General features: G+C 32.4%; 1 protein-coding gene and 2 pseudogenes across 1 annotated transcript; all 3 read left to right on the top strand.

Moving 5' to 3' along the window:
- Positions 1–1,243: 1,243 nt before the first annotated feature.
- On the top strand, positions 1,244–3,527 carry LOC131051468 (beta-fructofuranosidase, insoluble isoenzyme 1-like; annotated as a pseudogene).
- A 3,928-nt stretch (positions 3,528–7,455) lies between these two features.
- LOC131051469 (beta-fructofuranosidase, insoluble isoenzyme 1-like) lies at positions 7,456–10,742 on the top strand (annotated as a pseudogene).
- Positions 10,743–17,279: 6,537 nt separating this feature from the next.
- On the top strand, positions 17,280–18,933 carry LOC131051482 (F-box/kelch-repeat protein At5g60570-like). The gene is made up of 2 exons (XM_057986036.2): positions 17,280–17,522; positions 17,766–18,933. The coding sequence occupies exon 2, from the start codon at positions 17,811–17,813 to the stop codon at positions 18,432–18,434; it is 624 nt and encodes a 207-aa protein (XP_057842019.2). The 5' UTR covers positions 17,280–17,522; positions 17,766–17,810; the 3' UTR covers positions 18,435–18,933.
- The last annotated feature ends 307 nt before the right edge of the window (positions 18,934–19,240 follow it).

Raw genomic sequence — 19,240 nt, forward strand, 5'->3', positions numbered from 1 at the left:
ATGTTTTTTAATTGTTTTAAAACAAGCTGCAACAAGTTCCACATTTAAAATTCTACTATACATAGAAAAGTCAAAGTCAAACTTTTAAAATAAATATTTACTGATATTTTTATATTTATGTACTGACAATGTACTTTTTTATGTTTATGTTATTAGAACTATGTAATCTATTGATACTCTTCCCCTAGGTAACCAATACTTTTTATGTTTATGTTATTAGAACTATGTAATCTATTGATACTCTTCCCCCAGGGAACCAATACTTTTTATGTTTATGTTATTAGAACTATGTAATCTATTGATACTCTTCCCCTAGGTAACCAAAATAAAATCGTTTTTTAGTTGTTTTAAAACAAGCCGCAACAAGTTCCACATTTAAAATTCTACTTTACATAGAAAAGTCAAACTTTTAAGAGTATATGTAGCTTTTTAATTGGAATCGACGACGTGAAGAAAAATGCACTTTGCAATAAATCATCATGCTTGTCTTAAAATTACTTTCCCTTTTTTGAGAAATACGTTAGGCTGAGACTTACGCTATCTTTCAGAATGTAATATTTGAAGTCCCTTAATATTCTATCCATACCATTTTGTCTTGCCTGTAATTAGTATATGAAGCAAGAGACTCTCAAGCTCTCTGCGTATGGTGGAGGGAAATTTCTCCAATGGAAACAAAGAACCATTTTGCTGTGGCATCTCTATGCTGGGTTCTTTGCCTCTTGCCTGTTAACTGCAATGCGGAGCTGAAGACAGTTGACCTTACTGTGGAGCGCACTGCCTACCATTTCCAGCCTCCAAAAAACTGGATGAATGGTATGCCTTTTATAATCCCTATTAAATTTTATCTGCTCTGGAATTTTGTTGAACTGATTATTAGAAATCTTGTATTTTGGTTTTATATTATGAAATTGGTTTGCAAATGACCAACGGATCTCTCTGATTCAAGATTTAATTTATTTATTATTTTGGGCCTTTTAATCTGATTGGGTTTTTTTTTCTGATTTGATCTTTCATGGTTTGCTATTGGATTGTAAACTGGGACAGACCCAAATGGTAAGTTTATTCATTCATCATTATGAGCTTTCGATAATTTTGGATTAAACAATATATTTTAAGTTTTGATTTGTTTAAGTCATTTATCTAAATCACACTAACAGTAGAGTCACCTAAACAAATCATAACTTAGATGTGCTGTTTAAACTTACTTGTATTCGATAAGAGACCAAATATAACATGCAAATGTATTTTACAGGGCCCATGTTTTATAAAGGATTGTACCATTTGTTTTACCAGTACAATCCTGAGGCAGCTGTATGGGGTAATATTGTGTGGGGGCATGCTGTGTCCAAGGATCTTATTAATTGGAAGCCACTGGACTTTGCAATCATTCCTAGTGAATGGTATGATATTAAGGGTTGCTGGTCTGGCTCTGCTACACTTTTGTCTAGAGAAAAGCCTGTGATTCTTTACACGGGATGGGATAATTCCTCTAGACAGGTCCAGAATATGGTTGTTCCTAAGACCCCATCTGATCCCTACTTAAGGGAATGGGTCAAGATCCCTGAGAATCCCATTATTGTTCCAGAGAATGGACTTAATGGGAGTTCTTTCAGAGATCCAACAACCGGCTGGCTAGGAAAAGATGGAAGATGGAGAATTCTTGTGGGTAACAAGGAGGATCGACATCATGATGGAAAGGCCCTTCTTTATATAAGCAAAGATTTTGTTCACTGGAGAAAAAAGAAGCACCCTCTCCATTCCTCTAAGAAGACAGGAATGTGGGAATGCCCTGATTTTTATCCCGTTGCTCCAATGGGGAAGTGTGGGCTGGATACTTCTGTTACTGGGCCTGAGATTAAACATGTCTTGAAGGTTTCCCTCGATGATACAAGATTCGAGTATTATACAGTTGGAACTTACTTCACAAACATTGATCGATATGTCCCAGACAATACAAGTGCAGACAATAAATATGGATTGAGATATGATTATGGGAAATTCTATGCATCCAAAACATTTTTTGATAGTCATAAGAATAGAAGAATCTTGTGGGGATGGATCAATGAGTCGGACACCCAACAACATGATATTGCAAAGGGCTGGTCTAGTGTTCAGGTAAGGCTCAACCTAATTTTCAGCTCAATCAGAAGGCAACAATACATTTCTATATATATGCATTTTTATGTACTCTCATTGCCTACAAAATATAATTGTAATGAATGTTTTTTGATCTTTACCAATGAAGGCCATCCCAAGAGCAATCTGGCTAGACAACATCTCCAAAAGTCAGCTGATACAGTGGCCGGTTTCAGAGTTGGAGTCTCTCCGTAGAAATAAAATCTACAAAGAAAATATCATTCTCAAGAGTGGATCTGCCATAGAGATTGAAGGTGTCAAAGCTGCACAGGTACTCTCATTGACTTCCATTCTCCATGACTCTCATTATCATTGATTCCTATTCTGTCGCACCTTTGGGCTCCACATTTTTTATAAAATTAAAGAAAAATCTCTTAGTTGTATGATAATCTAATCAATTCTTTAGATATTCATAAAGCTTTTTGGTTTAGCTTGTAGTCAAATCTCTGTTTAGTACTTGAACTATCTTAGTTGTTCGCCTCTTATTTAACCAAGAGTCACTGTCTAGGTCGAAATCTGGCATTTGTGTGACATAGCTTAAATTCAAATTAAAAAATGAGTAACATTACTTTATGTTGTGATTAGGTTGATGTAGAGGTTTCTTTCGAGCTGCCAAGTCTTACAGATTTAGAGAAGATGGATGACAATTTAGATGCTCAACAACTGTGCAGCCAGTATGGAGCAGCTCTAAAGACTACGGTTGGTCCATTTGGGCTTTTGGTTTTGGCTTCTAAGGATTTGGCTGAACAAACTGCCATCTTCTTTAGGGTTGGACTTCATCAAAGCAACATGAAAGTACTAATGTGCAGTGACCAGAGCAGGTAATCTTGCAAACAAGAATAATAATGCCTTTTTGAAACATTAATGTGCAACACTGAAAGTGTGAAATTTTTCATGTGTAGATCATCTTTGAAAACAGATGTTGACAAAACAACATATGGAAGTTTTGTTTCTTTTTCCCTCAACAAAAAGAATCTCTCTTTGAGAGTACTGGTGAGTCTTAGTATAGCTATCTCTAATTCCCTTTAGCACTTAGAATTTGTAAGGAAAAGAATTGAGCAGTGTGAATGTTGTTGCATAGTGCAGGTCGACCATTCAATTGTAGAGAGTTTTGGAGAAGGGGGAAAGACTTGCATAACTGCCAGAGTTTATCCTAATCTAGCAATTGGAGAAGATGCTCATCTTTACTTATTTAACAATGGTGTTTCTTCTATCACAGCTAGTAAATTGGCAGTATGGGATATGGGGCATGCTCAACAAATTTAGCCACAAAATCATGGTATATGAATAAGACGTCTGAGAATAAGTGTATTAACTTTGTGAATCCAATAAGTGTGTTGTTAAAACATTATAGAATTCATACATCAAAGTCTCATGTACACATTACTTAATAATGCAGTCATGAAAATTGAGCTCTTTACTATTCTTATGTCACACAATTGCCTTCTATGAATTCGTCTAGATTTTCTTCCATACAAATATCTCAAATGATGTTCAAAACCATTCAAGAGACTTCTTTTGAAAAGAATTTAAAATGAAGAGATTTAAAAATCACAAGTTTACTTGGTTATATGTCAATATCTACATAGTAGAGATTAAATGTTATTGAAGTTGTAAAACAAATACATACATACAACTCTATTATTATCCATTTTTTTCATATTACAGAACCATTAAACTAAAAAAGATTTAGTTTTTTATTAAATTTGTAAAATAATTAAATATTTAAAACTTATAATATTTATATTTTAGTTTTGATAATTATATTTGTATTTTAGATGTAAAAAGTAAAAATATATTTTTCAAATTTAATGTATTTAAATAAATAAAGTGATAAATTAGTTACATTCAAATTAAAGAATTAACATAAAATAAAAGTATTAAAATTATAAACAGTTATAAGGATATTATCTATATTTTAATGTATATTTAAGTATGATTGTTGGTCTAATGAAATGTTTTGTTTAATTGATTCATCACCTAGATCTTATTTGAAAACCAGTATTTAAATTTACTTAGAGTTCATATAAGATACTTATCACTCTATATCTCAAGTCATGAGATTAAGACATGTCATAATATTATAATAATCTTATATAATCTCATGTCATGTTTCAATTTGGCCTATATAACCAAGGGGTTTGCATTAAGATCTCAATCCATTCTCATTGTATATTTTTATCATTTGATAAAAAATATATTATCGTCTCAAATTTAATCCCTTTTACATACTTTCATTAAAGCTATTAAATCTTTTGTGGCTACATTTTGAACCAAATCTTACATGATATAGAGTACTTCACACTAACTCATGCAAGGTACTAATGCTAGTGAGATTACTTCTTGTTAGTCTTTATTAAAGATTTAGGTTTCCAATATTAGTGGATCTTGAAACTGTGAGTATGATCTTCCCTTTCATCATATGATGATGTAAAAAAAAAAAACACTTCATATAAATATAAGATCTATGGGGCTACTTAATATGTTTTTATATTGTAAATTTATTTTATAGCATGTTGATACAAGTTTAAGCTCATCATTGAGTTTAGGATATCCAAAAAATTAGTTTATTTTATTTATTTATTTTAATTAGGCACGTGAGGTTGGATCTACAAGAGTTTGAAGTGGTGAGGTAATTACCAAGTCAAAAAGTAGTCACATTTTTAAACATTTTTAAAGTATTTTGGATCCAATCTAATAATATCATCATTTCTAGAAGGCTCAAGAACATGAGAATTCACAATCAACTCATCAAATTAATTTACTATCAATTCATCAAATTTAGACACTTTGGTACTAGTCCCTTAGAGAATTTTTTTGCCCAAGTGCTTCAAATATTATATAGCCATACACACAATCATATAAGTGCTTGCAATAGTTTATGCACAAATTAGCATCTTTGAAGCATAGTTTGAATAAAAATATTTTTTCTTTTAAATAAATATATAGATTTTTATTTATTTATTTTAAAATTAGACCATGTGTGGTGTAAGGTGCCATATAAATACATAGGATAGGTCACCTATAGGCTATGGGGTATCACATGGTGCAATCATATCATGGTTCTACCTTGAATCTTGTAAAACAATCGAGATACTTTGATGATGTTGTAGATCCTAAGAAGAAAATTAATATTAAATCTTATGATGAAGTCAAGCATGACTTTAAAGTTACCATAAATCAACCCATTTTGTTAGACTCCTCATTATGAAAACTACATGTCATATCTTAGACCTTGATCTCCTTTATAACATTCCCCTTGGTCATCCATGGATTCATGTCATGTAATTCATTCCAACTGCCAATCACCAATGCATAAAGTTCCTCCATAATGGTGCTAAATTTATTGCCCATGTTGATCAACAACTATTTCAATGGTGTAAGCTATTAGAAAACATCCCTTCACAACAATGCCCTACCAATCATGAATCATCTTCTTCACTTATTGATCCTACCTCCTTCAAATCTTTATTTGCTTCATCCACTACTTACACCTTTCTATAGATCATGGCTAAAGACACAAGATGTGGCGAGTATGCCTTCCATGTCGGTCAACCCCCACTATCTCCTAAGACATTTGGTCAACCTAAACCTTTGGGTCAATCCTATAAAGATACAACAAAAATTCTACCTACCATCTTCTAGCACTGGGGCACTATGGATAAATAAGTCATTGAAGAGGAAATCACATCATTTCTATATAAAGAAGAAGACAAAGAACGTGTCCCAAACCTACAAATTGAATGTTATCCTAAGGTCATGACATGTGTAAACATATGGGCTAGATCAGGAAAAATATCTTGATGTACATGTATAAGGAATGTTAGAGCCCTTATGTGTAAACATATGGGCTTGCTTACCTAAATTAGAAGGAATTGTTAGTGGGGTAGGAGAATTTTGATTTTTTTTTTATCATTTTTACAAACTTATCTAAAATCTTTATTTTATTTTTCAATTCATTGGTGGGTTTGGGAGTTTTTTGGGGAAATATATCATAAAATGTACATGCCCATGGTATGGTCTATATTTGGAAGAGATTTATTCATAGTCTATATTTTGGTTGAAGAATAGGTCATCCATATTGATGTCAATGGTTTCTAGAAGTCCTTTAATGAGATCAATTTCAATATAGTATCTGGAGACTATAAAGGATGTTTATTTACTTTGGTTTAGCCGAACTCTTGAACATTCCAATTGTTAAGGAGTGGATTCTTCAACCCTACATCCCATAGAGATCACCTACAATCATACATTTATCACAAAAATAAAAATAAAAATAGATTACTTATAAAAGCTTGAGAGTTATGTTGATGCAAAAAAAAATACAATAATACAATTACAATGAATTAACCTTGATAATAAATAAACCCTAGCTAAGGATTGAATTAGATCATGACATTTGTCCCAATTCGATGATTTGAGACAAAAAAACACATGACATAAGTAAGCTTAAGTATGCTAGTGTAAAAAGGGACCTAATAGTACATTACTTTATGCAACAAGTGAAGAGGTAAAAAGAGTCCATATTGACCCAAAACAAATACTTTTGATTGGCTTTCATCAAGATGGTCAAAGAACTAGGAGACTAATAATTTAGATATGGAGTACAAGGGCCAAGGAATGAGAGCTTGCTCGTAAAAAGTAAACCAAAAAAACCTCTACTATAAAGAAAAATATTAATGTATTTCTATACATTTGTACTCCATTCATTTTCAACCTAATTTACAAAAAAAATAGGAGAGAGCCAAAAGCTAACAAACTACCCACCAAAACCAATTCTATGAGATTGACAAGCTTATCTCGTATTTTATCTCTAACAATCTCCATAATAGAAACCTCATCCCATCATTTCACTTTTTTAATCTATCATTACATTATTCTTACTCTAACCAATTCATTACTAGCCCATAGATTCAAAAACAACCACACCACTTAACTAAATTTAAATTTTTTTCATGGAAGTAATCAAAATAATGTCCTTTTTTAATTGTTTCAAAACAAATTGTAAATATACTGACTTAAAGAACGTTCCTACATTTTAAACATCCACTTGAAATAGAAAAGTCAAAATTTGAAGAATATATGTAGCTTTTTAATTCAAATAGACGTGAAAAAGAATGCACGGTGGCATGATTATTCGCGTTAGTCTTAATCTACTCGCCCTTTTTTATGGAATACGTTAGTTTGAAACGTTCTCCCTCTTTCAGCAGGTAATATCTGAAGAGCCTTAATACTCTCCCTCCCATTGTCTCGCCTATAATTAGCATATGAAGCAAGAGACCCTTAACCTCTCTGCGTGTGGTGGGTTGAATTTCCCCAATGGAAACAAAGAAATATTTTGCTGTGGTATGTCTATATTGGGTTCTTTGCCTTTTGCCGGTTATCTGCAATGGGGAGTTGAAGAAAGTTGGCCAAACTGTGGAACGTACTGCCTACCATTTCCAGCCTCCTAAAAACTGGATGAATGGTCTGCCTTTTATAATCTCATTTGAAAGTTTTCTGCTCAGAAATTTTGTTGAACTGATTAGAAATCTTGTATTTTGGTTTTAGCTTCTGAAATTGGTTTGCAAACGACCCATGGATCTCTCTAATTCTAAGAACTTATTCGATTATTATAACTTTGAGCTTTTTAATCTGATTGGGTTTTGTTTTTCTGATTTGATCTTTCATTGCCTGCTATTGGATTGTAAACTGGGGCAGATCCAAATGGTGAGTTTATTTGTTCAATTTTTATTGGTTTGACTGTTATCAAGTTCGATAATTTTGATTTAAATAATATATTCTAAGTTTCGATTGGTTCATTTGAAATCACATTAACAATAGATCTTATTAGAAAATCTGTATAATTTTAAACAAACCATCTAAATAAATCAAAATTTAAAATGTATTGTTTAAGCTCGATAAAAGATCAAATATAACGTCCAAATGTATTTTACAGGGCCCATGTTCTATAAAGCTGTACCATTTGTTTTACCAGTACAATCCCGAGGCAGCTGTATGGGGCAACATTGTGTGGGGTCATGCTGTGTCGAAGGATCTTATTAATTGGAAGCCATTGGACTTCGCAATCATTCCCAGTGAATGGTATGATATAAAGGGTTGCTGGTCTGGCTCTGCTACACTTTTGCCTGGAGGGAAGCCTGTGATTCTTTATACAGGATGGGACAACTCCTCTAGACAAGTCCAAAATATGGTTGTCCCTAAATATCCATCTGATCCATACTTAAAGGAATGGGTGAAGATCCCTGAAAATCCCATTATTGTTCCAGAGGATGGAATTAATGGGACCTTTTTCAGAGATCCAACCACCGGCTGGCTTGGCAAAGATGGCAGATGGAGAATTGTTTTGGGTAATTTGGAAGATCGGCATCATAAGGGAATGGCCCTCCTTTATATAAGCAAAGACTTTGTTCACTGGACCAAAAAGATGCACCCTCTCCATTCCTCTAAGAATACAGGAATGTGGGAGTGCCCTGATTTTTATCCGGTTGCTCCATTGGGAAAGCTTGGACTGGATACTTCTGTTACTGGGCCTGAGATTAAACATGTCTTGAAGGTTTCCCTTCAAGATACAAGATTTGATTTTTATACTATCGGAACTTACTTCACAGACATTGATCGGTATGTCCCAGACAATACAAGTGCAGACAATAAAAATGGATTGAGATATGATTATGGAAAATTCTATGCATCCAAAACATTCTTTGATAATCATAAGAAAAGAAGAATCTTGTGGGGATGGATCAATGAGTCAGACAGCGAACAAGCTGATATTGCAAAGGGCTGGTCTGGTGTTCAGGTAAGGCTTAACTTGATTTTCAGATCAATGAGTCTTGTTTATTTGTTTTTATGTATCGTTTATAGATTCTACGTTTTCAACACATAAATTTAATGCTCTAATTTTACATTTGTTTTGATCTTTATCCATGAAGGCCATCCCAAGAGAAATATGGCTAGACAACGTCTCCAAAAGTCAGCTGACACAGTGGCCAGTTTCAGAGTTGGAGTCCCTGCGTGGAAAGAAAATCTACAAAGAAAACATCATTCTCAAGAGTGGATCTGCCGTAGAAATTGGAGGCGTGCAAGCTGCACAGGTAGTCAAATTCAAAATTGTTTGAGTTTTTAAAGAATATTTTCGTAGCATTCCTTTATACGAGCACTTTACAATGTAGATTTTGAATATATAATATATATATATATATATATAATAGGTCGTAATTCAATTGATTAAAGTATTAGTATATTCATATTTAAAAAATATAGGTAAGTTATGCTGAGAGATATCTTATAATAGAAGGGAATTTGACAATTGCAACAATATTAGTAGTATACAAGAGTTTCAAAAATATGGATAATAATAGAGTTGCTTAAGTATGGCACTCTTCCACTATCATTTGAATGCAACGGATTCATATAGTTGGAGACAAGTGGTGAGGATTCTATTTTATTTGGAGTAATAAAATAACACCTCCACAAAAACCAAAAGATGACATATTCCATGCATTTACCCGTCATTTGCATGTCAAATTGTTTCAAAAATGAATTTTTGTGTAGGAAATTTTGATGTCATTGTAGATGCCTCTTGGCATAATGATAACCTAATGACTTTACAAATATAAATCATTTAATTTATAGTTATTTATGTCTCTTTTTTGTAATTGAATTGTTTTAGTTGTTCTCCTCTTATTTGTCAAATAGTTTCTATCTTGGTTGTAATCTCACACTTTGTGATATTTAGCTTAAACTCATTAAAATAAATTTAGTATATATCACTATTTTACCTCCATATTTATTTGAATAACACTAATTTGTTTAAACTATTTTATTATATTCAAAATATTAATATGAATTCATCTTTAGTTCCTTACCTTAAGTGTTTTACTTCTTATTTCATATTGTTTGTGATTGTTATTAGGTTGATGTAGAGGTTTCTTTTGATCTACCAAGTCTTACACATTTGGAGAAGATGGATTCCAATTTAGATGCTCAACAACTATGTAGCCAAGATGGAGCGAATTCTAAGACTATGGTTGGTCCTTTTGGGCTTTTGGTTTTGGCTTCTAAAGATTTGGTTGAACAAACTGCTATTTTCTTTAGGGTTGGGCTTCATCAAAACAACATGAAAGTACTAATGTGTAGTGACCAAAGCAGGTAAGCTTGAAAATATATTAGCAATAAAATATTAAACAAGTCTTTGGAACATTAATGTGCAACATTGAAAGTGTGAATTGTTTATGTGTAGATCATCTTTGAAAACAGATGTTGACAAAACAACATATGGGAGTTTTGTTTCTTTTTCCTTCAACAAAAAGAATCTCTCTTTAAGAGTATTGGTGAGTCTTAATACAGCTATCTCTAGGTTCCTTTAGAAGTTAGAATTTGTAAAGAGAAGAATTGAGTAGTGTGATTGTTGTTGCAAATTGCAGGTTGATCATTCAATTGTAGAGAGTTTTGGAGAAGGGGGGAAGACTTACATAACCACTAGAGTTTATCCTAATCTAAAAGATGGAGAAGGTGCTCATCTTTACTTATTCAACAATGGTGTTTCTTCTATCACAATTAGTAAATTGACAGCATGGGATATGGGGCATGCTCAACAAGTTTAGCCACAAAATTATAGTATATGAATAAGATGTCTAAGAATAAGTGTATTAACATTGTAGCTCTAATCAAGTCTATTGTTAAAACATTATGGAATCCATAAATAAAAAGTTTCATGTACACATTACTTAATAATGCAACCATGAAATTTGATCTCTTTACTATTCTTTGTGTCACATAGTTGCCCTCATATGGATTCGTTTAGATTTTCTTTAATAGAACTACCTCAAATGGTGTTTTAAAGGCCATTCAAGAGACTTCTTTTAAGAAAAATTCAAAATTTGAGCACATAGTTAACGGAGTCAATGGAAGTTGAATAGATGAGCCAAGAAATTTGCTAATTAACAAGAAAGTTAATTTTTAAAATAATTAAATATAAACACAAATTTATCCTCTGATGAGGGGTTCTAAAGTTGAATAGGTGCTCCATTGAAAATAACATTTTAAAGTTTACTTATAATATATGTTTTGAAATACCCTTTAATGAGCAAGGGGTGCTATACAAATTGAAGGGTTGGCCCATGAAAATAATAAAATATTTTCTTTTAAAAATAATTTAAAATAAGTATGGTCATTCAATTGTTAAACAAATTTCAAAGTTGGTATTTATATTTAAAATATTGTAGGGGAAAAAAAGGAAGCTAGAAGTTCTTAGTACTCCTCCATAATAAGAGATGGTGTAAAAATGACAAGTTTATTTATTTATATGCATATAAATAAATAAAGTGATAAATTAATTACATTCAATTTAGAGAAAATATTAAAATTATAAAAAGTTATGAGGATATTATCTCTATTTTAATGTATATTTAATTAATATTTTTGGTCTTAACATTTGGATTTTTTTATCTAATTTGTTCATCACCTAGATCTTAAATTTACTCAGGGTATATATAAGACGCTTATCAGTTTATATCTCAGGTCATAAGATTAAGACATATTTCATTATATTATGATAATCTTACATAATCTCATGTCATGTCCCATTTTGGTCTATATAACCAGGGGATTCTAATTGTATATTTGCATCATTTGATAAAAAAAAATATTATTGTCTCATATATGATCTCTTTTACATAAGTTTTCATTAAAGCTCTTAAATCTTTTATGCCTATATTTTCAACACAATCTTACATGATATAGAGCATTCTATATCAACTCTTACAAGGTATTAATTCTTGTGAAATTACTTCACATTGGTCTTTATTGAAAGATTTTGGTTTCCAATCTTAGTGGACCTTAAAATATTGAGTATTCTTTATCTTTTATCATATGATGATCTAAAAAGAAAAACTTGATCAAAATATTAGATCTATAGGGTTCATTATATAGCTTTGTATTGCACCTGTTTATTTTATAACATGTTAATACAAATTTGAGCTTGTCATTGAGTTCAGGATATCCAAAACATAAATTTATTTTATTTATTTAAATTAGGCACATGAGAAACTAAGAATTGACTATCAATTCATCAAAGACACTTGGGTACTAGTCCCTCAAATAATTGTTTTTCCACTTCATTGTATATCCATGCATACAATCATATAAGTGCTTACATTAGTATATGCAAGAATTAGCATCATTGAAGCATGGTTTGAAAAACAAAAAATTCTTTTAAATTAATTTATCGATTTTATATTTTTTTTTAAAAGATCGCGTGTAGTGAAAGGTACCATAGAACTACATGGCATAGGTTACCTATAAGTTAAGTGGGTCTACAAGGGCATCACATGGTGCAACCGTACCATGGTTGTATCTTGAATCTTGTAAAAAAATTTGGATACTTTGATGATGTTGTAGATCCTAAGAATAAGATTACTATCAAATCTTATGATGATGATAGACGTGACTTTAAATGTACGATAAATCAACCCATTTAAGTTGGACTTGTCATTATGGAAACCACATGTCAAATCTTAGACCTTGATCTCCTGTATAAAATTCTCCTTGGTCATCCATGGATTCAGGCCATCTAAATCATTCCATCTACCAATCACCAATTCATAAAGTTCCCCATAATGGTTTTGAAGTTATTATCCTTATTGATCAACAACTATTTCAATAGTGCAAGCTATGAGAAAGCATCCCTTCACAAAAATGTCCTACCAAGCATGTCATCTATTTCACATACTAATCCTACCTCCTTAGAAGCTTCATTTTCTTCATTCACTTCTCACGCCTTTCTTGAGATAAGGCTAAAGACAAGGTGAGTATTTCTTCAATGTTGGTCAACTCCCACTATCCCCTAAGACATTTGGTCAACCTAAACCTTTTTCACAATCCTTTAGAAATACAAAAACAAGTGTACCTACCCTCTTCTAGCATTAGGGAAATATGGATAAAGAAGTTATTGAAGAGGAAATCACATAAGACCTATATAAAGAAGAATATGCAGAACACATCCTAAAGCTACAAATTGAATTTTATCCTAAGGGTCATGACATGTGTATGCGTATGGGCTATCAAGAAAAATATCTTGGTGTACATGAACAAGGAATGTTAGAGCCCTTGTAGCCAATGGATAATTGACAATGTCAATGGGTATGAACCACCTAATATTGTGCTCAATAAGTCTAAATGTAAATCTCCTATAGTTGTGCAAGCATCTCTTAATATCAATAATGCTTGTAGGAGTACCCACAAAGAATATGTTGAAAATATCACTAATATTTTTTATGACTCTCATATATTTTCCATCTTATCCACTCCTTCCACTTCTATTCATCTCCTAAAATTGGATCAATAAGAATCTAAAATTTCCCTATCAATTGGAGATCAAAATCATGCTTCAAAGTGAAAAATCCAAAATTCAAAAATATAGAAAAGTCCTTTAGTCAAATTCAAAATAAAAATCCATTACACCATACAAAAAGAGAAATAAAAGATGCCAATCTTGTGAATAAAAAAGAACAAAATTCGATCTCCCCTATCACTAAAATAAGTGGGGGCATATCTAAAAGCTCAAAAGATGTAAGTCAAAAAAAAAAATGTTGATCCTAAGTCTCCATCGCATCATTAGACTTTCACTCCTTTCTATCCTCATACACCTTAATCCCACATTCATCCATCCCATCCATTGGCAATATATCGCACTGATAGACCTTTGATGAAACTTTCTTGAAGAACTTTTATCCCAAGGTTGCCCAAACTCCTTTATATAACATGCATATTGGCTTATGTAGTTTATATGTTAGTAATTCTACCTCAATCCCCTTATCAGGTAGGACAATAAATGGGTCAACTTATTTGAAATGCATTATACGCCATTTAGGCAAGGATCGCTAACTCCATACTAATTTGATCTCAACATCATTACAAGGATATCCCACTTGTTGAAAAAAAAATTTTAAAATCCAAAAAATAGTAAAGAGAAATAATTCATCCTATGGTGAAATTCACTTCGATGCCACCTTAGGCAAGTACCATGGAAAAAATTTTATTTCAAGTGTCATGTGTAATACTATCTTTTCCACCATCTATTAGGACTTAATTTTCCATTTCAATCACCCTTGCATTCCTTAATAAATACTTCATCCATCCATCCAACATCCATTTTTTCCTCTACCTACAATAAAAATCCTATCGTGATTTGAGTTGATCATTATTTACTGTCATCCATTCCTTTGATCTCCCTTACCCACCCATCACGTCACCCCATTCTCTTATCCACATTTTGCCCCCTTGTATTGGATACAAAAGCTACACCTAAGTTGTGTCCATGATAGAGGCTTGTCCATTCTTGGTCTTCAACCATCTATCTAAATCTCACACATTTATCCTCATCCTTCCATTTCACCTTACTCTATAATAAATGAGCACATTAAAACATCATACCTTTTCATCTCATTCGTCATCCATCCAAACTTTTGAGCTCCTTAAAATTGACCTTAAACAAACAAAAAAAACATAACACGTAAATATGGTACCTTATCATTAAATAAACCTAAGCATAGTTAATCAAACATTAAATAGTCATTGTATCCTTCGCCAACCTCTTGGTTATCCATAGTGGCTCATCACCAACTTTTCCTAGGGACTAACTAGCCTATGCAAATCATTCAACACCCTGTCCATCCAACCTTGCTTTGGGACTGTCAAACCAATACCAAGCCCATCATTATCCATCATCCTATCTTTGCAAAGAGATATGTAGTTGCATGACATGTTTTGTCAGTGAGTATTTTTTTTTTTATCTTTTGCTTTTTATTTTTTACCCATGACTACACCTACTTGAGACCACCTAAATATTTACATATCTTAATGTGTTTTGACTAGTGTATAATGGGGCATCATCTTTATCTTGTTTGTTTTATTTGTGGGATGTTCTTATAACATCACTATGTAGCTACTTACCTTGTGTGTATTTAAATAGATTTTAGCATATCATTCATCCTTTGCATACTAGATTCTTCATGCCTTTTGTTCATTTGCACCATTGAATGCTCTAAGTCTATCTTCCATACATATTCCAACAAGGGTTTGTGATTTCTAGTATGAAAAAGGACAACCCTTTTGTTTGAGTTTCAAGTCCATGCAAAGGTTACCTTGTCAACCTCATTCCTCATATCTTGGTGCATAATTTTCTTAGCTATATCAAAACTTAGAATTGCTTTTTATATTATAGCACAAATAACATTTAATTTCCTACAGCATCATTAATCTCTTCATCTCCCCTTTCATCATTTTCTATTTCATTAGATTATTGCCTTATCCCTCATCTTTCCTTTCAAGAGAACTCATGTGTTCTTCTACATTTGTCCTCTCAAGCGGGTACCATCCTACTAACTCAGCATTCGACTACATCCTTCTTGTCACTATGGCATCATTCTTTTAGTCATAATCATTTCCTACCAACTATATTTTAATCTTCTTTGAAATTATTTTACTTGTCAGCATGTTGCCTCAAAGAGGGACAAAATGTAGACACCTAAAATTGTCCCTTACCTAACCACACCTAACTTTAGCTTACAACCCATTAATTGGATAAATATTTATTATTTATTCAATTAATCTCCTTTCCTAGATTCTATATAATTAAAAAATATATTTATTTATTTAATTGTTTCACCTTTATCCTATCTCATTACTTAAATCAATTTTATTTATTTATAATTTATTTAATACCACAATTCACCTTTTTACCTTTATCTTTATACATTTAATCCTAGCCCTTCAACTTGTTGACATGGATCATAATCTAAAATCATAGTCCTATGACAAGTGTCCCACCTTTTCACCTTCACATGTCTAATTTAAGCCTTCTCCTCATTCATTGAACCTAGACACCTATCCAAAAGTCAACCCAATTTTATATCCTATCTGTCCATCTTAACTTAAAACTCTTGATCCTAGTCATTCCTATAAGGATGTTGCCTTAACGTTATCCCAAGCCCTAAATCTTACCTATCATATGATTGTCACATGAATACATCTTTCAAACCTTCAACCCTAATTCTATTTCAATTTAAGCCATTTATTCAACCTCTTAACCATAACCCTTGATTTTGCCTCTTAAGAGTTATATATCTTGAGGTCTACAATCAATCTATCTAAGGAATTTTGATGCTGCCATTTTTATCATCTTATTGCTATATGTGTCAATGATGTGTCAATGAAATATATTGCACCCTATTTCAATATTTGAGTTCAACTTATTAGATGAAGTGAGTTGCATATTATTACACAATTATATTACATTAACAATACTTATCACTAAACTTGTAGTCATATACCATCAATGCCTATCCCGTCCAAGATCGTTAAAAAAAGGGCATTGTTTTAATGTCCTCAATTCATGTCTAGTTGTAGCAACCTACTAACATGGTTCAAACTAACAAATAATCAAATATTGATTATGTTCAATAATAGAAACAATCATACAAAACTCTAATGTGTTCAGTTTGTTTTGTTTTAAGTCAATCAAAGATAGAAACTACTATGATTGAGATTCAAGTTGTTTTATATTATATTTTATTGTGTTTAGTTTACTTTGTTTAAAGTCAATAAAAACAAAAACTACTATTCATTTAGAAGAAAAAATAAGATTCAAGTTGTTTTATATCATATTTTTATATGGTTGTGTTTGTTTTTAATCCATATTTTAATGTGCACTAGACAAACATTTAATCTATTCACTTATTATATGATTAAATATTCAATTAGAATAAAAAAAAATTTGTAAATAATTATATGATTTATTGTTCAATTAGAATTAAAAAAAATTGTAAATTATATATTATAAAACTGTTGACCGGTAATTTATATATTATAAAACTGTTGACCGGAAAAATTAAACGATAATAAAAGACATGAATATTTAAATTGACTAAAACTTTAATTATTAATATCCATCATTTTCTATCCTTTAGGAATTATCTATAAATAATTATCTTTTTCTTCACTGTGATCTCAAAACTATTGGCTGCCCACTGAATCTATGATTCCAATTGGAGGTCAGAGATTAACACCATAGCTGGCATCCAATCTAAAACTTACAAAAAGCCGAAAATGTCTTATTCTTGCTGAGTTAAATATGAGAACTGACAAATCCAAAGCAGAGACGTTTTCAACTGGAAGAAGAAATACAATTGATATATCAGATAATGTGATGGCAAATGATCCACACCCTTCTCAATTCGCTGTTTGGAATTTATTAACAGGGAAATTTGAGCAGGCAGTGTTATATAAAAAGGGTAGTTTGTTTTAACAAGCGGTGGCAGATAGCTGATAAAGTTGACGCTTGAGGGGAAGTCCACCATGAAAGTCTTTACAGCTCCGGATGAAATGTGAGAGATCAAAAAATCATTTCCCATATTTATGTTATCTGTCTGGATTGAGAAATAATTAGGGCTTAAATTTAATGGCCGTAAGGCCTATTTGATCATTTTACTTGTAAAATACAGTCGTAATTTTAGGAAGACTGTATAATTTGAAATAGAAAACCCTTTGCCATATCTGTGTCACAATTTATATTGAGTCTTGTAATTAAGATTGCGATACCCTCTGTTGTTTCTGTTTTGGTAATGGAGGGTTTATTTCCAAACCTTCCAGAAGAATTAGGTCTTGAGTGTCTGATGAGGGTTTCATACCAGTGGCACAGCAATCTCAGAGCTGTGAATAAACAGTGGAGGGAAGCAGTGAACAGCAATTGGTTCTATCAAGACAGGAAACGCTATTGTATTTGGGAGCAAATCATATGGCTGATTCAAGACAACAGAAAGGTATTTCTATACTACCCACTCAAAAACTATTGGGAAATACTGCCTCCAGTTCCAATCCTGTCTGGATTCTGTGGGTGCTGTAGTAAGTGCATTTGTGTCAACCATAAGCTAATCATCATAGAGGGTTCTGTAGCAAGAACAGAAATGAAAGTTCACTCTGTTTTTCTTTATGATTTTAGATCCTCCAAATGGTCCAGGGGCGCTGATATGCCCACAGCGAGAGCTCACTTTGCCTGCTCTGCATCCCCTGAAGGCCAGATTTACATTGCAGGAGGGATGGACAATGATGAGAAATCTGAATTTGGGGCAGCGGTTTATGATGTTGAACAGAACAAGTGGGAACTGCTTCCTGATATGAATCAATCAGGAGGTTTTACTGGTGCATTTCTTGATGATAAATTTTGGGTTATGAAAGGCAACTTGCAAGAGGTTTTTGATGTGAATACAAAAACATGGGCGTCACAGGAAAGTGCATAGCAATATATGAATGATGGAAAGTTTGTAGCAGCATTTGGAAAGATCTATTCCTTTATGGGAAGAGAAGTTAGGGAGCATGACAATAAACAGAATGCTGAAAAGACAGTAGATTTACTTCCTTCAGAAGTTTCCATTGTCTGGTGTGTTACTTTATGGGGAGATAAGATATTTGTGTGTGCTAGTGATGTAAATGGGAGTGCTTCTTTCTATTTTTACTGTCCTCCGAGAGCAGAAGCCACAACATCGAGGAAGGAGGGGGAGAGGTCAGTTCGTATTGAAGGGCATCCGCGATTCAATGGTCGCTTTTACAGAACAGGGACTGTGCAGGTTTGAATGTTGGAAGGTCAGACCACCTCTTGTATTTATATGTACTATTGTATAGGTAGCAAATTGCATTGGAAGGAGGCACAATGGTTATGTGAATAGAAAATTATATGTAAGGAGACATGTGGGAGAGTACAATTTTATTTGTTTGTAAAGTAATATTTGAAATATTTATGTATAATTTTTTTATTTTCTTTTGTGTATAGAATAGGGGAGAGGATAGAGTATTCTCAAAATCCTACATGGAAATTTCAAATCACTTTGATTTTTTTACTGCAGCTTACTTGGCAAGTATCCTACTTATAACTAAGGTTTCACGACCACAACATCAAATATAGTGCTACATCGGCATGCTTTTTGCCACGGTGCCAAAAAGCCCAATAAAAAAATGAGACCAATACTTGTGCACGAAGTCATGTTTTTATTGGTGCCTGATGTGGCATCACGTGATTCGTTGAAATTTAGATATAAGGGATACATTT

This window comes from Cryptomeria japonica, chromosome 7 (assembly GCF_030272615.1).
Source record: "Cryptomeria japonica chromosome 7, Sugi_1.0, whole genome shotgun sequence".
Taxonomy (NCBI): Eukaryota; Viridiplantae; Streptophyta; class Pinopsida; order Cupressales; family Cupressaceae; genus Cryptomeria; species Cryptomeria japonica.

Excerpts from the sequence above, each read along its gene's own strand:
- LOC131051482 (XM_057986036.2), top strand. The coding sequence starts at position 17,811 with ATGAGGGTTTCATACCAGTGGCACAGCAATCTCAGAGCTGTGAATAAA.